The following is a 19,470-nucleotide window of genomic DNA, read 5'->3' on the forward strand; positions in this document are numbered from 1 at the left end:
ATCTCTAGTCGTCTTCTCTCACACAATGCTCTTATGATGAATGGGTAAGAAAGAAAATGAGAAGTTTACCTCATTGCAAATTGTAAAGTTGTGCATACATATTACAGTGGTGTAACTCAGAGCACGCTGGGGCACTCACACTCTGCCTTTACCGGCTGTAAGCGGGGCCTCTTTTACTAAGTTGGTTGTGCTTTAGGTTTCCACCATTTCCACCATAAAACACCGGCCGAATAAAAGGGTCCATGATTAATATGATATCAGGTGGTCTAATGGTTAGTACTAACATCCCTAGTGGTCCAAACTAGTTAAGGGATCCCTGGTGATCTAGGGTAGTAAGAGTTTAAAGGAGCATCCTCAGTGATCTTGGGTGATACGGTGTTATTTCCCGGATCCCTGGTGGCCTAGAACAGTAAGGAGTTAGTCAATATCCCTGGTAATTTAAAGGGGTTGTGCGAGAATGGCCGGACCTGCAAAGGGTAGATGACTTCCCTGCTTCCTGGCACCAGCACCCCGACCTTTCTTCTGCAGTTCTGCGATGCTCTGCTGGCCTTCAGCAATGTTTACATCTGGTTTGACACTGCAGTATCCAGTCACATGTGATCATCTGTCATGACACTGGGGGAGCTGGACACCCCCAATCCTTGTGATTGGCTGCGGTGATGTCACATCCCTGGAGCCCAGCGGCGCATCGCAGGCAGGAAAGTCATCTTCCCTTTGCAAGTCTGCCAGAATCGAGAGGGGGTTGCAATATCCCCTCCCCTATTCTTGCACAATCCCTTTAAGGCAGTAGAGTGTTAATGTCAGTATCCCTGGTGGTCTAGGGTGGTAAGGAGTAAAACGATCATCTTGGGTGGTCTTGGGACATGGTATTTGTTATATTGGCTGCCTGTGCCCTCTGCTGCCCGGCTATCCTGGTGTGATCACTCACTCACTCCTCACGTTCCTCTTTGGTGGCTCAGACCCGCCGTCCTCCCACAGCTTTTTTTGCCATGGGTCCGGCCACCAGAATCATGGGTACTGTTTTTTTTGGCAAGCCGCAGCCTGCTCTTGCCAGCTAGGCCTCTTCCCTCGCGCATCCTGCCAATGGCAGACAACCTTGTGTCGCTTCATGCACCTTCCACCCTGTGTGAGGGCGCCTCAGCATGGAGAGCAATAGCTTCCTAGCTTCCTAGTCCTTGCAAAAGTGTTCTGAATCTGGTTGTCTGCCCGTGTACCAACTTTGGCCCGTTTCCTGGATATTAATGGGATTAGCATAAAATCAGATTTGTTGGTTGACACGGTTGTTCCACACCACTACCATAGTGTTACTGACAGAATCCCCTGTGCCCTTGGGTAGTAAGGGGTTAAAAGAACACCCTCTGTGTTCCTGGGCCATATGGTGTAATTGCCAGGATATCTGATTACTGGAGCCTCGTGGTTCCTTCTGTTTTCAAGCATGATTGTGACCCATAGCAGTAGATAGAGCTGATTCCTTGGCAGGCCTGTCCCTTACTATGGCAGTAACCATAGTTGTACACATTTCTAATAAATATGGAGGTGAAGACATCTACATGGTAACTGCAGGAGGTGCATCTGCCAATTGACCTGGAGGCAGCTGGACATAGCCAATTTTGCCATAAATGGGCATTTCTGAGCAGATTGGGGCTTGTCCTGAGAATGTGGATTGAAATGTAGGTAGGTACGAGTGAGTGTTTCAGACTCCATGATGAACGTGTTTTTTGTGTATCTACTAGATCTACCACATGTTGGATCATCTTTGGCTTCCACAGACTCCGGACCCTCACTCTTGATTCCACTTGAGCTTCAGACCCTAGAGCCCCCTTTCCTGGTGGTGTGGATGAAAGGGAGGATGCTGCTGGGCAGAACTCGTCGTGGGCAATGTACTTATGGCTGCAATGAAAAGTCTTCCGTGTTCTCCAATGGGAGTCTCTTCCTGAGTCAGGTGCAGAGAGAAGACGAGGGCACATACGTGGCTGATGTGTTTAATGCATCTGGAATCCTCATCCACCATTCTGAGATTGGCCTGCAAGTTGTAGGTAGGTACATGAGGGTTTGTGTTCCTCTGGCTAGAGACATGAGAAGATGTTGTAAAAGTTTCTGCTGGAACAATTACATTTTTCTCTCCTGCTTCTTGACATTTTTGTGTTCCTTGAGGCCATAGACATGAGGACATGATTTGGAAATTTCCGCTTGGACGTTTCAGTGCTTCTGCCCTGCTTCTAGACTTTTTTCTGTTCCTCCAGCCATTAGACATGAGGACATGTTGTAGAAGTTACTGCTGAGACGTTTTGATGTCTCTGTCTTACATGTAGAATTTTTAGCGTTTTTCCTGCCATAGACATAAGGACGTGTTGTAGAAATTTCTGCTGGGATGTTTCAATGCTTCTATTCTGCTTCTAAAAATTTTTGTGATCCTCCAGCCATAGACATGAGGAGGTTTTCGAAATTTCCTCTGGGACATTTCAATGCTTTTGTCCTGTTTTTAGACATGTTTGTGTTCCTCCGGCCATAGATACAAGGACATGGAGGGAAACGCCAAATGGAAAAGGATTTAGGAAAACTAGAAGAATGGTCAGAACTCTGGAAACTGAAATTTAATGTGGATAAGTGCAAGATAATGCACCTGGGGCGTAAAAACCCAAGGGCAGAATATAGAATCAGTGATACAGTCCTGACCTCAGTATCTGAGGAAAGGGATTTAGGAGTAATTATTTCAGAAGACTTAAAGGTGGGAAGACAATGTAATAGAGCAGCAGGAAATGCCAGCAGAATGCTTGGATGTATAGGGAGAGGTATAAGCAGTAGAAAGAGTGAAGTGCTTATGCCGCTGTACAGAACACTGGTGAGACCTCACTTGGAGTATTGTGCGCAGTACTGGAGGCCATATCTCCAGAAGGATATAGATACTCTAGAGAGAGTTCAGAGAAGAGCTACTAAACTGGTACATGGATTGCAGGATAAAACTTACCAGGAAAGGTTAAAGGACCTTAATATGTATAGCTTGGAAGAAAGAAGAGACAGAGGGGATATGATAGAAACTTTTAAATACATAAAGGGAATCAACTCGGTAAAGAAAGAGAGCATATTTAAAAGAAGAAAAACTACCACAAGAGGACACAGTTTTAAATTAGAGGGGCAAAGGTTTAAAAGTAATATAAGGAAGTATTACTTTACTGAGAGAGTAGTGGATGCATGGAATAGCCTTCCTGCAGAAGTGGTAGCTGCAAATACAGTGAAGGGGTTTAAGCATGCATGGGATAGGCATAAGGCTATCCTTCATATAAAATAGGGCCAGGGGCTATCCATAGTACTCAGTATATTGGGCAGACTAGATGAGCCAAATGGTTCTTATCTGCCGACACATTCTATGTTTCTATGTTTCTATAGAAGGAATTAACAAATTAAAAACAAAAGAAGGAAGGTATATGGAAGAAGATAAAGAACTAGCTGACCGCCTCAATGAATACTTCTGTTCAGTTTTTACTAAGGAAAATGAAGGAAAGGGACCTCAGTTAGGAAGGAAGACTAATGAATCTTTTGATGCATGTGTCTTTACAGAGGAAGAGGTTCTAAGTCAGCTGTCTAAAATTACTACAAATAAGTCACAGGGGCCTGATGGGATACACCCAAAGCTATTAAAAGAGCTCAGCGGCGACCTAGCAAAACCATTAACAGATTTATTTAACCAATCACTGGCAACAGGAGTCGTCCCAGAAGATTGGAAATTAGCAAATGTTGTGCCCATTCACAAGAAAGGTAGTAGGGAGGAATCGGGCAACTATAGGCCAGTAAGCCTGACATCAATAGTGGGGAAATTAATGGAAACCATACTTAAGGAGAGGATTGTGGAACATCTAAAATCCCATGGATTGAAAGATGAAGAACAGCATGGGTTTACTTCAGGGAGATCATGTCAAACTAATCTTATTGATTTTTTTGATTGGGTGACTAAAACAATAGATGGAGGAGGTGCAGTAGACATCGCTTATCTAGACTTTAGTAAGGCTTTTGATACCGTCCCACACAGAAGGCTTATCAATAAAGTGCAGTCTTTGGGCTTGGACTCCCATATTGTGGAATGGATTAGGCAGTGGCTGAGGGACAGACAACAGAGGGTTGTAGTCAATGGAGTATATTCAGACCATGGTCTTGTTACCAGTGGGGTACCTCAGGGATCTGTTCTGGGACCCATATTGTTTAATATCAGAGAAATTGCAGAAGGCCTCGATGGTAAGGTGGGTCTTTTTGCTGATGACACAAAGATTTGTAACAGGGTTGATGTTCCTGGAGGGATACACCAAATGGAAAAGGATTTAGGAAAACTAGAGGAATGGTCAAAAATCTGGCAACTAAAATGTAATGTTGATAAGTGCAAGATAATGCACCTGGGGCGTAAAAACCCAAGAGCAGAATATACAATCAGTGATACAGTCCTAACCTCAGTATCTGAGGAAAGGGATTTAGGGGTCATTATTTCAGAAGACTTAAAGGTAGGCCGACCATGTCATAGAGCAGCAGGAGATTCTAGCAGAATGCTGGGGTGTATAGGGAGAGGCATTACCAGTAGACAGAGGGGGCGCTCATGCCGCTCTACAGAGCACTAGTGAGACCTCATCTGGAGTATTGTGCTCAGTACTGGAGACCATATCTCCAGAAGGATACTGATACTTTGGAGAGAGTTCAGAGAAGAGCTACTAAACTGGTCCATGGATTGCAGGATAAAACTTACCAGGAAAGATTAAAGGACCTTAACATGTAGAGCTTGGAAGAAAGACGAGACAGAGGGGAGATGAGAGAAACTGCTAAATACATAAAGGGAATCAACAAGGTAAAGGAGGAGAGAATATTTACAAGAAGAAAAACTACCACAAGAGGACATAGTGTTAAATTAGAGGGGCAAAGGTTTAACAGTAATATAAGGAAGTATTACTTTACTGAGAGAGTAGTGGATGCATGGAATAGCCTTCCTGCAGAAGTGGTAGCTGCAAATACAGTGAAGGGGTTTAAGCATGCATAGGATAGGCATAAGGCCATCCTTCATATAAGATAGGGCCAGGGGCTATCCATAGTATTCAGTATATTGGGCAGACTGGATGGGCCGAATGGTTCTCATCTGCCGACACATTCTATGTTTCTATGTGTGTTTTGATGCTTTTGTCCTGTTTCTAGACATTTTCGTGCTCCTCTAGCCATAGATATGAGGACATGTTGTAGAAGTTTCTGCTGGGACGTTTGGATGCTTCTGTCCTGCTTCTTGACATTTTTTCCAAGGAGGCCATAGACATGAGGTCTAGTGTTGGGCGAGCATGCTAGTTCGGCTCGAGCCTTACGATGCTCGGCACATTGCGGTGTTCGGCCCAATACCGCGTGTGCTCGAGCACGATGCTCAAGTCTCCTCCCTGCATGTTTGTTGGCTGCTACGCAGCCAATAAATGTGCAGGTAAGTACTGCCATCACTGTAATGCTGTAGCCATGTAGTAGCCATGTTGGCTGCTGGCATTACAGTGATTGGCTGGCCGGAACACGTCATCGGGTGCTATATAGCACCCAGTCACGCAGGTTCGGCTCAGTATTAGTTAGGGAGAGCTGCAGCAGAAGGGACAGATAGTGTAGGGAGTGAAATAGGAATATTTTAGTTTTTATACTTGTTATAGACCCAAAAGTCCTTTTAAGGACTATAGTTGTGTCTGGCAGCAATATATATTTTTAGCGCAACCTGCACTGAATAGCGTGCAACTGTTAGGCCGCTGCAGACAGCGACATTATCTGCGCTACATCTCCTGTGTAACATGTGCGCAGCCTAAAAATATCTGTGACATCCAGTGTACTTTTTTCCGTAGACGGTGTCTGCTGCGGACAGTTACATTACATGCGCTACATCTCCAGTTTAATGTTTGCCCATCCTAAATATCAGTGACATTAAGTGTAATTTTTTATTAGCCGCTGGTGACATCGACATTATCTGCGCTACATCTCCTATTTAACGTGTACGCAGCCTAAAAATATCAGTGACATTCAGTGTAATTTATTTGCGCATACACTTACAAAACCTGTGCTACTGTCCGTGTGACATACTTGCAAGCATATATACCATTTAATATGTGCAAGGTGAGCAGACAGGGACGTGGCCGTGATGCTGATGGTGCACGCAGAGACCGTGGCCCTGGGCGCGGTGAAACTGTGCCTGCTGCCAGAGCACAAGAAGCACACTCATCCACGATACCGAGCTTCATGTCCCAGTTTTCAGGGCGGCGCAGGACAGCGCTCTCAGCGTAACACCAGTGCAACCAGATAATGCAGCAGATAATGCTGACTTAAGGAGGTAAGATCTTCTCAGACCCCTCATACCACACACCGTCATCATCCCATCCCGATAAAACACGTAATCCGTAATTCTTGGTGGAAAAGGCCATAGCAGCCGCTTATTAAACAGCACTAATATTCCAACATCATTTTTAAATCATACATTAATTAATATCAACAAATAAATACAAACATATCAATACAATGTAATAACATTTACTTCTGCGGAAGGATCCTAGAAGGCAACCCTAGCAAGCTGCGATCTTTACTCCACACATCTTCATCCTTACCCTCGGCCGCACCAAATCCTCCAAAATCCCTATATTCCTCTACCCCTGTAGGCCTTTTAGCCCAACCACATGGATGCATGTTCCAACGTGTCATGCACCTACTAAACATAGTATTGCCTTCCAGGACCCCCCGTTAACCTGCCCCCTGCTATGACATGAATTGAAAACAAAAAACTCCAAACAAGGGCGGGAGGGTGGGCAACTCTCCAGACAATAATGGCCTCCAGTGCCGCCCCCCCCACCTCTACCCAGCATATGAACGGCCCGCAAAACAGGTTGGAAGAGGCAGTGGGGTGGCAAAAGGGAGAAGGCGGGCCACACCAAACAGGCCCGCAACTCTTCCATTGAACACCCCCTTGCGGAAATCTCTCTTGCCAAAGGGTAGGTGTTCCGCAGTATTGCGCTTTTTTGAGGAAAGTGCGGACGATAAAAGAATTGTCATTTGCAACCTGTGCCGTACCAAAATGAGCAGGGGCGTGAACACTAGCAACCTCACCACCACCAGCATGATCCGCCACATGGCATCAAAGCACCGTAATAGGTGGAACGAACGCCTGGGTCCACAACCAGTGTCTGCGGGGCACACCACTGCCTCCTCTTCCCCTGTGTTACGAGCTGGCCAATCCCCTGTCTATAACACAGGCCCGGATTCCTCCCGCCCTGCACCTGGACCTTCAGCTAGTACATGCACTTCCGTGTCCCAGCGCAGCGTACATACCCCAGGCCTTTGAACGAAAAAGCAAATACCCAGCCACCCACCCACAGACCTTAGCACTAAATGCGCAGCTTTCCAAATTGCTGGCCCTGGAAATCTTGCCATTTAGGCTTGTGGACACTGAGGCTTTCCGCAGCCTGATGGTGGCAGCGGTCCCTCGTTACTCAGTCCCCAGCCACCAATATTTTTCACGGTGTGCAGTCCCAGCCTTACACCATCATGTGTCCCGAAACATCACCCGTGCCCTGACCAACGCGGTTCCTGAGAAGGTCCACTTAACGACTGACACATGGACAAGTGCTTGTGGCCAGGGACGCTACAGTTCCCTGATGGCACACTGGGTGAATGTTGTGGAGACCGGGAGCGAGTCGTAGCTTGGGATGGCACAGGTGCTACCGACGCATCAGGGCCCTACTTCCATCAGGGTTTCCGCAACCACCTACATTAGTGGCTGCAACCCCCCTTCTCCTCCTCCTCCTCCTCCACTTCCACCTCTGAATTATCCTCTTTCAGCACCAGTCAGCCATCAGTCGGTAGCTGGAAGCAGTGTAGCACTGCAGTGGGGAAGCGGCAGCAGGCCGGGCTGAAGCTGATCTGCTTAGGGGACAAACAGCACACCGCCGCAGAGCTGTGGCAGGGTATAAGAGACCAGACCGCTGTGTGGCTCTCGCCACTCAACCTAGAACCAGGCATGGTTGTGTCTGATAATGGCCGTAACTTGGTGGCGGCTTTGGAGCTCGGCAAGCTCACACACATCCCATGCCTAGCCCACGTGTTTAACCTAGTGGTTCAGCGGTTTCTCAAAACCTACCCCAATTTGAACTAGGAGGCAGAGGTCAAAGTGGAGTAGGAGGTTGAGGAGGTGATTGACGTGGCGGTGTGGAAGCGGTGGTGGAGGAGGTAGAAAAGACAGTTTTTTTTGTTGTTGTTTTTTTTTTTTTGTATAAATTTGGGAAGGCCCCAAAACATTGGGTAATGGAAAAGAGAACACAAAGAGAAAGTGCGCTGGAGTATAACAATGGCTGGTTACTGCCGGTATACATGTCTATTCTGCACAAGGTACGGACAAGTCCTGAGGGATCCAGGCCTGGTTCATTGTAATGAACGTCAGCTTGTCCGCGTTGGCTGTGGACAGGCGGCTGCGCTTGTCTGTGATGACGCCCCCTGCCGTGCTAAACACAAGTTCAGACAATACACCGGCTGCAGGGCAGGCCAGCACCTCCAAGGGGTAAAGGGCAAGCTCAGGCCATGTGCCCAGTTTGGAGACCCAGAAGTTGAAGGGGGCAGACCCGTCATTCAGTACGTGTAGTCGTGTGCACACTTACTGCTCCTCCATGTGACGGACTCCCTGGTACCCCGACTGGGCACCTCCGTCAGTGATACGGCTTCCCAAATGAAACGTATTCCAACCGCTGTTACCATTACCCCAGGAATCAGGCGGCACTCATTTTGAGGTAAGCAGAATGACAAGGACCTTTATTAACACAAAGCCTTCAAGTTTTATAGAATGAACCCCCCCCCCCTCCTTGTCTAGAAAGAACCGCTATCAACCACTTTGTAGGAGTCGGATTTGTCCCAATACAGATTTCGAGATAACGGCAAACATCATGGCACAGCGTCTAACAATGGGCTGATTAGTGTAACAGATAGGAGTGGATGGGGGATAAACAAAGAGACATACACACAGTGCGTTCCCCCGCACCCACAATAAACCGCATTCCCCAGCATTAGCAATACACATCCTGGATTTGTCACACACCGTGTTGGTGAAATGCTGCCTCCTGCTAAGACGTTCCATATCAGCTGGTGGTGCTGGTTGTTGTGCTGACAAAGCTTTTCCACATGTCGGCCATGCTAACCCTGCCTTCTCAGGTGCTGGCGGTGCCCCAGCTGCGTTGGCTACCTCTTCCTCATCCTCTGCCTTCGCCTTGTGCTTCCACTGTGCCCCCGCTGTCAGGTGGGAATGCCACCAGCAGCGCGTCTACCAGCGTGCGCTTGTACTCGCGCATCTTACGATCACGCTCCAGTGAGGGAATTAAGGACGGTACGTTGTCCGTGTAACGGGGATCCAGCAGCGTGGCCACCCAGTAATCAGCACAAGTTAGAATGTGGGCAACTCGGCGGTCGTTGCGGAGACACTGCAGCATGTAATCGCTCATGTGTGCCAGGCTGCCCAGAGGCAACGAAAAGCTGTCCTCTGTGGGAGGCGTATCATCTGTGTCCTCTGTATCCCCCCAGCCACGCACCAGTGATGGCCATGAGCTGGTCTGGGTGCCACCCTGCTGTGAACAAGGTTCCTCCCTCTCATAATCCTCCTCCTCCTGGAGAACTGAGTCCTGGCTGTACAATTGTGTACCTGGCCTCTGTTGGTGCAGAAACCCACCCTCGGAGCCACTTGTGAATGACTGGCCTGATAACCGTGGAAATGATCCCCGTACCTCCTCCTCTTCCTCCTCTTCCTCCTGGGCCACATCCTCTTCCATCATCGCCCAAAGCATTTTTTCAAGGAGGCATAGAAGTGGTATAGTAACGCTGATAACGGCGTCATCGCCACTGGCCATGTTGGTGGAGTACTCGAAACAGCGCAACAGGGCACACAGGTCTCGCATGGAGGCCCAGTCATTGGTGGTGAAGTGGGGCTGATCCGCAGTGCGACTGACCCGTGCGTGCTGCAGCTGAAACTCCACTATGGCCTGCTGCTGCTCGCACAGTCTGTCCAGCATGTGCAAGGTGGAGTTCCACCTGGTGGGCACGTCGCATATGAGGCGGCGAGCAGCAGTAGGGTGAGAACGCCGAAAGCGCGCACAGACAGCCCGCACTTTATGCAGCAGCTCTGACATATCGGGGTAATTTTTAAGGAATCTCTGCACCACCAAATTCAGCACATGCGCCAGGCAAGGGATGTGCGTCAAACCGGCTAGTCCCAGAGCTGCTACGAGATTTCGCCCATTATCGCACACCACCAGGCCGGGCTTGAGGCTCACTGGCACCAACCACTCATCGGTCTGTTGTTCAAGGCCCATCCACAGCTCCTGCGCGGTGTGGGGTTTGTCCCCCAAACAGATGAGTTTCAGAACTGCCTGCTGTCGTTTCCCCCTGGCTGTGCTGAAGTTGGTGGTGAAGGGGTTACGCTGACCGGATGAGGAAGTGGAGTAGGAGGAAGAAGCAACAGGAGGCAATGAGAAACATCCTGCAATCCTCGGTGGTGGAAGGACATGCGCCAAACTGCTATCCGCCTCAGGCCCAGCCGCCACTGCATTTACCCAGTGTGCTGTTATGGAGATATAACGGCCCTGACCGTGCTTACTGGTCCACGTATCCGTAGTCAGGTGCACCTTGCCACAGATGGTGTTGCGCAGTGCACACCTGATTTTGTCCCCCACTTGGTTGTGCAGGGAAGGGATGGCTCGCCTGGAAAAGTAGTGGCGGCTGGGCACGACGTACTGTTGGGACAGCCACCGCCATAAAGTTTTTAAAAGTCTCTGTCTCCACCAGACGGAAGGCTAGTAATTTAGAAATGCTGGCATTCAGGGCCAGGGATCGCGGGTGGGTAGGGGGGTACTTCCTCTTCCTCTCCAGTGTTTGGGAGATGGAGAGCTGAACGCTTCCGTGGGACATTGTGGAGATGCTGGGTGAGGGTGGTGGAGGTGTTGCCTGCAGATCCTCTGTTTGCGGGGTGGCAGGTGGCACTGTCACTCCAGAGGGGAAGAAGAGGCTGAGACTGCAGCAGAAGAGGGACCAGGAGGAGCCTGAGATCCTTAACTGATTTTGAGGTGTCTATTCCACTGCAGCTCCTGCTTTGCACTTAGATGCCTGGTCATGCAGGTTGTGCTCAGGTGGAGAACGTTTATGCCTCGCTTCAGGCTCTGATGGCACAGCGTGCAAACCACTCGTGTCTTGTCGTCAGCACATTGTCTGAAGAACTGCCACGCCAGAGAACTCCTTGGAGCTGGCTTTGGTGTGCTCGGTCCCTTGCTGCGGTGGGCAGTAGGAGGCGTACTGTCTAGGGGACGGCGCTCCGCTTTTTCACCCTGCTCCCTCTTCTGCTGTGCGGCTGGCTCTGTGTGACCACCGCCTCTTTATCCGAACTACACAAGTCACTTGCATGACCATCCATGTGGGGTCTAGGACCTCATCATCCTCCACATCATCTTCCACCCACTCTTCACCCCTGCCCTCCTTGCCGGTCTGCAGACTGCAGAAAGCCGCAGCAGCTGGCACCTGTGTTTCACCATGATCAGAGACTTGCTGCGGTGGTCCTCCCATGTCCACATCCTGAAACATAAGTGGTTGGGCATTGGTGCACTCAATCTCTTCCACTTCTGGTGCAAGGCTAGGTGGATGGCCCACGGAAACCCCGCCAGCAGAGTCATCAAAAGCATGTGCGCTTCCAGCAGTGGACCGGGTGGGAGACAATGTGAAGGAACTGGAGACACCAATCTAATCTACTACCGCCTCTACTTGTTCTGCCCTCACCATACTTAGAGCAGTATTCGAGCCTACAAAATGACGCTGAACGTTCTGTTGCCTTTTCGCACCTGAGGAAGGCGTTTCACTTGTGCGTGCAGCTGGCACAGATCGACCATGTCCTCTCCCTGCAACAGGGGCTCCACCAGCAGCACCACGACCACGTCCCTTATTTGATGATCTCCTCATTCTTTGAGGTCACCCACCAAACTAACAGACAAATTAACTATATTAATTTCCCTGTCACGAATGCAGTGCAGTGTACCTCACACCAAAAATCGGTATTTGTCAACCACCGATCTAACAGACAGATTATTTATTATATTTCTGTGTCAGGGGTACAAAGCTGGTGCATTGCACCCACAATAAATCACTATAGGTCACCCACAGAATTAGCAGCCAGCTTCCTAACACTCTCCCTCACTTCAGCTGCTTCCTGTCCCTGCACTACTAGAGCTGATGGGCGGGGCTACACGTGATCCAGCTTGTATAGAGGCTGGGTCACATGATGCATCGTCCAATCACAGCCATGCCATTACTAGGCATTGCTGTGATGGCTCCTAAGTGCCCACAGCTTAAAAGCTTGTTGATTGGCCGCCCTGCAGCCTTTCAACAAGCTTTATTAAATGCCCGAACACCAAACTCGAACCTGAACTTTTGCTGCAAAGTTCGAGTTCAGGTCCGGGTACCCGAACTCGCAAAGTTCGGTACAGACCCGAAGTTTGCAGTTCGGGTTCTCTCAACACTAATATGTTGTAGAAGTTTCTGCTGGGATGCTTTGATGCTTCTGTCCTACATATTTTTAGACATTTTTGTATTTCTCTAGCCATTGACATGAGAACATGTAGAAGTTTCTGGTAGGATGTTTTCATGCGTCTGTCCTTTTTCGAGACATTTTTATTTTCCTCCAGCCATAGACACAAGGATATGTTGTAGAAGTTGCTCCTGGTGCGTTTCGATGCTGCTGTCCTGTTTCTAGACATTTTTGTGTTCTCTGGCCATAGACAGGAAAACATGTTGTACTAGTTTCTGTTGGGACGTTTCGATCTATGTGTTCCTCGGGGCCCATCACGATGTGTCATTAACATGTTCTGTTTAGATGTCTCTTCAGATCATATGATTGACCTCACCCTGGAGAACGGGTCACTCGGCCACCCACAAGAGGCTGTATGGAGCAAGGGAGAGGAGAACTTAGGGCGTGTACACATGGGCATGTGTGACCTTGGCTGCAGTGAGAGGCCACGGGTCTTCAGTAATGGCAGCCTCTTCCTGCGGAGGGTGCAGAAGGCAGATCAGGGGCTTTACTCTGCGCTGGTCCATGACCCTTCCAGGACTTCCACCCACCACATCCATGTCATCTTATATGTCAATGGTGAGACTTGTTCCTCTGCACAATGTCTGTGTTTGGGTCAAACTTCATGACGTGTTGACAGGTGGAGCAGACCTTCCAGAGAAAGAACCAATACTTCACCTACAACACCCACAACTTACATGACTTCGATGAGGGTGGAGGCTCTACTGCCCCGGGACCTGGATGCCTCTAGCAGCTCTGGTGGTCATGCAGCGTACTCAAGTTGTGTGTAATAGAGTTTCTGGGTGTAGTAGTGCAATGACACTAACCTGAGACGGCTGACTCTCTGCAAGGGCAGGTGATGGTAGAAAATGTTCGTGAGGCCAGTGCCAATTAAACGGTGGCACGCCGTTTGCTGATAGCAGGAATAAATGAGGAACACCGTGATGTTAAAACAGAACTCCAACTTTAGTAGTTTTCATAGAGACATTAACGGAAGCACAGTTCCTTTGCATACAGTTGATTTTTCAATACGGTCGATGCAGGCAATACAGATTGAGCAAGGTGACTACAGAGTGTTAAACACACAGGACTTGCAGTACAGGAGCTTGCACTCTATCTCTGACTGATCCTGGAACATAGCAATCTTCTCCAAGGCCCAATACCTTAACTCTGGCGTATATTCTTGGTTTTAGCTTTATAAAGTACCTCCTCTGTTATCTTGAGTACCTCTTGCTTCTCTGCGCTTTGCCTCTGTCTCCCTCTCAGCTTCCTCAGAAACTTCTGAACTCTAAACTAGACTGACTTTCACTTCCCTGTCTGGGCCTTATATAAACTAGGGCTCTCTAGCTCCCTCTAGTGACTAGAAGCTGGAATGACACCCCTAGCAGGCCTGTACATGCAAGTGTCACAGTAACAGGGAAATACATAACATTGCATTACATGACAATTTATAAAGATGACATATACCAACTTCCCCATAATTAAGGGGGGACGACAGCACACCAAGTGACCCTTGTGTAGTGACGGGCATTACAGTCCCCGTACACTACATACCCCACTGCTTTAAGCTGAGTACGACCTCGTACTCCATCAGGGCTCGCCCAACTGGAATCTCTACCTGAAACAGAAAAAAGAGACATGCAGGCATACATACATGTAATCCATCTGCATTTACATTCATATCAGGTCCAATTGGCAAAGATGAAGGGTGGTGACAAGGGGCGTCGTTCTCTTCTCCTCAGGATAGTGAATGGAACTGGGGCGCTGACCTGGCACAGCGTAACATTATAACCAGGATAGTCCATGACAATGAATAAGTCCATAATAGAACAGCACAATAGATAAAACATTATAAAAGTTCTTGGAGGCTCAAAGAACAAACATGAGTCCGTACCCAGGTTACTTTCCTATAAATCACAGAGGCTCTCGTGCGGTGGAGTCCATCTCTGGGCACATTTCCTTTTAAAAGAGCAAAAATCTCAGAGGCTCAGGTTCTTTTGAGTCTGTCTCCGGGCACGGTTCCTTAGTATGAAGTTGCACAATAAACTGACAGCAAAGACAAGTGCTGTAAGACCCCTGATCAACCTGAAAAGGGGGTTAAGGGTAAAAGGTGCAACTCAGGAACAGGCACAACTTGGCGTGGGATAGCAAAAGCAGGCAGGAGATCCTGGAAACAAACGTGGCTTTGTTGGCTTTATTACTTCAGTGGCCAACACCTACCACTGAGCCGTGGATGAACTGGCAGCTGCAACAAAGGACCAGGGAACATAGGACTCCTGTCCTGAAAGGGTTAACAGCATTTTTCATAGGTGAAATAAATCAAAGGCCTAGCAGGCTGGTTTACAGTGGCATATCATAACCACTTGGCTCTGCTGGCAAGTACGGCCTGTAGTAGTCCTCTACAGGAGGATGGGCCCACATAACGGTGTTAGGGGGCAGCTGCAGAGTAAAGGGGCCCCTAATAGGTATTGGCCCCATGGGCCTAGGGGTAAACCCTTGGGTGGACCGTACCGGTCCCGGCACGATGATGGTGGGATGGATTGGAGCGGTTACCGCCGCCGCAAGCGGTCCGGTGGGCTCTGTGCAGCAATTCACAGCAACAGGGGGTCTTCTTTGGGGCACTGGCGGAGCGGTGGCAGCAGAAGGTAGTCTACGGGTGGTGACAGGCACCCTTACCTCGTCCTTCTTTGGCGGCGTCTGGATCCTGGCGGTCGCGATCTTGCGCAGCTCCCGCAACTTCTCCTCCAGCCGGACAATCTGCTCACCGATGCTCTCTGTGTCAGAGTCGCGGTCATCTGCTGGCGCCGCCGGCGCAGGTACTGTCGCCGATGGCACGGACTCGGCCTCTGCAGGTTCTGGTGATGCATCGGGTCTCCGACCCTTCCGGATGTTCTCCAAGGTAGCATGAAGTCCTTGCAAGTTTTCCATATCTTGTATGGTCTTCTCCCGACGAGGCAGCTCGGGGGAAGGGTAAGGGCTCACCCATTTTTCCAACACGGTTGGCTGCCAGAAGACGTTAGGCCCAATGAAGGAGCTCCGCTCCTGGAAGGCGTGATGGGCCGGCTCTGGAGAGCGTTCCGGTTCCCGCTCGCAGCCAGAGTAGTCTTCTTCTTCTGCCTCCCAGTCCTCAGGTGCTCGCTTGGGACGGGTCACGGCAGTTGCATAAGGGCCTCTCAGGCTCTCGGCAGGGGTGAACTCCACTTCCTCTCCCTCGCGGAGGCTGTGTTGATAGGAAGGGAGGTAGTCTCTCTTGACAGACCTTCTATTCACATATAGGTCTCTGCCAGTCAGATAGTCTTGGATGAACCCGTAGCCACGGGTTTTGTCAAAGGACACCACCACTCCCTTTCTCCTTTCCAGGCGGGGTTGGGTGTTGGTGTGTCTTTCATGGATAGTCTTAGTCAACTCTTCGTAGTAGATCTTGGTCTTGGTATTCCGCTTTATAGCGGCCTCCCGGATCTCCGCCATTAGTGAGGACCATTTGAAAGAGGGCTGAAAGAAGTCTCTCTACGAGCCATAGCAGGGCTCTGGTTCTTTCTCCCTTGGGCGGCAGGCGGGTTTCTCCGGTCCCGGAGAGTAGGCCGGTGGAGCCTCCTCTGGCTCTACACCAATATCAGACATCTTTGCAATCTCAGGTGCGGACGTTGCAGCAGCGCTCTGTTCACTTTCCAACATGCTCGATCCTTCTCTGGAGAGCGATAGGGTCGCGTCAATTAACTCAGCCAGCTCCTCCCCTCGCACTGGGAGGCCGCCCCCCAGGTATTCCAGTATATGGAAGGCGGTGTCCATGCTGGCAGACATGCAAATGTCCAGATAAGCAGTGGCGCCTGACCTTGAACTCCTTCCCGCTATTTCCTCAGAAAGGCGCCAATTTTTCCTGCTTTTTCGGGATGAAGATGACGCAGCAGTTATTTCAGTAGCCTCAGCGGCCATCTTTAGCAAAACGCTGTCCATTCACTGACAGCAAGCAGGATTGTAAAAAGTCCACAAAACTACACTCCAATGCGGCGATTTTCTTCCTCTTGGTAGCGCAACACTACACAGCGCTTTTTGGAGGTTTTAGGCACACTTTGAGTAGGATTTTCAGTCCACAAAGTCCACTTTAAATAAAACAGGCAATATGTCACTTTGGTCACAGGGCAACTGTATAAGGCACAAAGTTCACGCTTCTTGCACTATAAAGCGTGCGTATCCTGTTCGTGACGCCAAAAGAGAGGTGCAGCGTACTCAAGTTGTGTGTAATAGAGTTTCTGGGTGTAGTAGTGCAATGACACTAACCTGAGACAGCTGACTCTCTGCATGGGCAGGTGATGGTAGAAAATGTTCGTGACGCCAGTGCCAATTAAACGGTGGCACGCCGTTTGCTGATAGCCGGAATAAATGAGGAACACCGTGATGTTAAAACAGAACTCCAACTTTAGTAGTTTTCATAGAGACATTAACGGAAGCACAGTTCCTTTGCATACAGTTGATTTTTCAATACGGTTGATGCAGGCAATACAGATTGAGCAAGGTGACTACAGAGTGTTAAACACACAGGACTTGCAGTACAGGAGCTTGCACTCTATCTCTGACTGATCCTGGAACATAGCAAATCTTCTCCAAGGTCCAATACCTTAACTCTGGCGTATATCCTTGGTTTTAGCTTTATAAAGTACCTCCTCTGTTATCTTGAGTACCTCTTGCTTCTCTGCGCTTTGCCTCTGTCTCCCTCTCAGCTTCCTCAGGCTCTAGAAACTTCTGAACTCTAAACTAGACTGACTTTCACTTCCCTGTCTGGGCCTTATATAAACTAGGGCTCTCTAGCTCCCTCTAGTGACTAGAAGCTGGAATGACACCCCTAGCAGGCCTGTACATGCAAGTGTCACAGTAACAGGGAAATACATAGCATTGCATTACATGACAATTTATAAAGATGACATATACCAACTTCCCCATAATTAAGGAGGGACGACAGCACACCAAGTGACACTTGTGTAGTGACGGGCATTACAGTCCCCGTACACTACAGTCATCTCTCTGGATAACGTCTGCAGAAGGGGAAACAGATAATAGGGAAGTGGGAGATACGGCTTTGAGAAATAATCATATAGAAATAATCATAGGAGTCTGCAACAATGATGCAGCAGAGCTGGATGTGTCAGTGTTACAGCAGCAAGTAACCAGGGAGTTCAGGACTCGGCAATGGTGACGTAGCAGAGCTAAATATGTCATTCTTTTTTGTCAGCAAGTGTGATGTAGCAGTGTTGGACTTGCAGTGCTGAAGCTGTGTTTAAGAGGGTAGCCAGATAATCCTAGGTTTGATAAATATGATGTAGGAGGGTTGGGTATGCAGTAATGCAGTACAGAAGTTGTGGTCAAGAGGATAGTCAGATAATCCTGGGCTTAGTAAACATGATGTAGAGTTGGGTTTGCAGTTCTGAACTGGATGAATGTCCAGCTGAATTGTTAAATAAATTATAATGGGATCATCAAATATGTAAGGTTCCAGCAAAATTGACCCTCTTAAAACTTAACTTTTACTTAGTTCTTAATTGAAAAATAATACCACATATACGTGTTCACCAGTGAATATATGTGAAACAGATAATGATCAAAAATTAGTGATAAATACAGAATCGCCCACCACTGATATGGTTATGAAGGTTGGTGTACACAGGGCAGAAATGGGGAGTATTGGAGTGTCTATCCTATCCCTGCACTCACCCTCCATAATACCTCAGCCCAGGGACGTCCCCTGAAGTTTGGCCAACCACGGGTTCGCTCATCCCTACACATAATCCATCATTCACAGCATATATACTCCTTCCTGACCTCTGCACAGGTCACAGAGCATGCTCACAATGCTGTCATCTCATTATCAGCACAGGCAGGATTACACTGACAGATATCACCTCTATATAGATAAGACAGGATCCACCATTCACAGATTATCAGCTCCCTCCTGACCTCTGCACAGGTCACAGAGCATGCCTAGAACACTCTCCTTTAGAAGTCAATGGGGTCCCCTCCTGACCATTGTGTCGCTGCTATAAAGCCTGTTTCTAAATGCTGGTACTAGCGCCTCAGGCAAGATGGCTGCCACGTAATCATGTTCAGGAAACAGAATAAGAAATCAAGACTTAAACAATGATGAACCACAATATGTTTCAGTATCTATGAGTAAAGCAGGGTAAAAATATAGATGACACGTTCCCTGACCATGGCTGAGAAGAGACGTAGCAGAGGGGAGAAGTAAGCCCCCCTCCAAGGCAGTGACGCCATTCACACTCAGGAGTAACACTAACTTGGAGAATAGGAACAAAGCCTTCGCCCCTCTGATGTAGGGAGCATCGCTGCGGGCCGTCATAGCTCCGATGTAAGGAGCATCGCTGCGGGCCGTCACATCTCTGATGTAAGGAGCATCACTGCGGGCCGTCATACCTCTGATGTAGGGAGCATCGCTGCGGGCCGTCACACCTCTGATGTAGGGAGCATCGCTGCGGGCCGTCATAGCTCCGATGTAAGGAGCATCGCTGCGGGCCGTCACATCTCTGATGTAAGGAGCATCACTGCGGGCCGTCATACCTCTGATGTAGGGAGCATCGCTGCGGGCCGTCACACCTCTGATGTAAGGAGCATCGCTGCGGGCCGTCATACCTCTGATGTAGGGAGCATCGCTGCGGGTCGTCACACCTCTGATCTAGGGAGCATCGCTGCGGGCCGTCACACCTCTGATGTAGGGAGCATCGCTGTGGGCCGTCATACCTCTGATGTAGGGAGTGTCGCTGTGGGCCGTCATACCTCTGATGTAAGGAGCATCGCTGCGGGCCGTCACACCTCTGATGTAGGGAGCATCGCTGTGGGCCGTCATACCTCTGATGTAGGAGTGTCGCTGCGGGCCGTCACACCTCTGATGTAAG

The 19,470-nt window shown here is 49.0% G+C and overlaps 1 protein-coding gene across 1 annotated transcript in view; it reads left to right on the plus strand.

Moving 5' to 3' along the window:
* The window catches only part of LOC120994307, a 64,761-nt gene that overhangs the window by 24,355 nt on the left and 20,936 nt on the right, over nucleotides 1-19,470 (plus strand). The window contains exons 3-4 of the mRNA XM_040422771.1: nucleotides 1,734-2,036; nucleotides 12,875-13,147. Of these exons, the coding sequence (XP_040278705.1) occupies nucleotides 1,734-2,036; nucleotides 12,875-13,147 (576 nt within the window). The remainder of the gene's footprint in view (nucleotides 1-1,733; nucleotides 2,037-12,874; nucleotides 13,148-19,470) is intronic.

Source organism: Bufo bufo, chromosome 3 (genome assembly GCF_905171765.1).
Source record: "Bufo bufo chromosome 3, aBufBuf1.1, whole genome shotgun sequence".
Classification (NCBI taxonomy): Eukaryota; Metazoa; Chordata; class Amphibia; order Anura; family Bufonidae; genus Bufo; species Bufo bufo.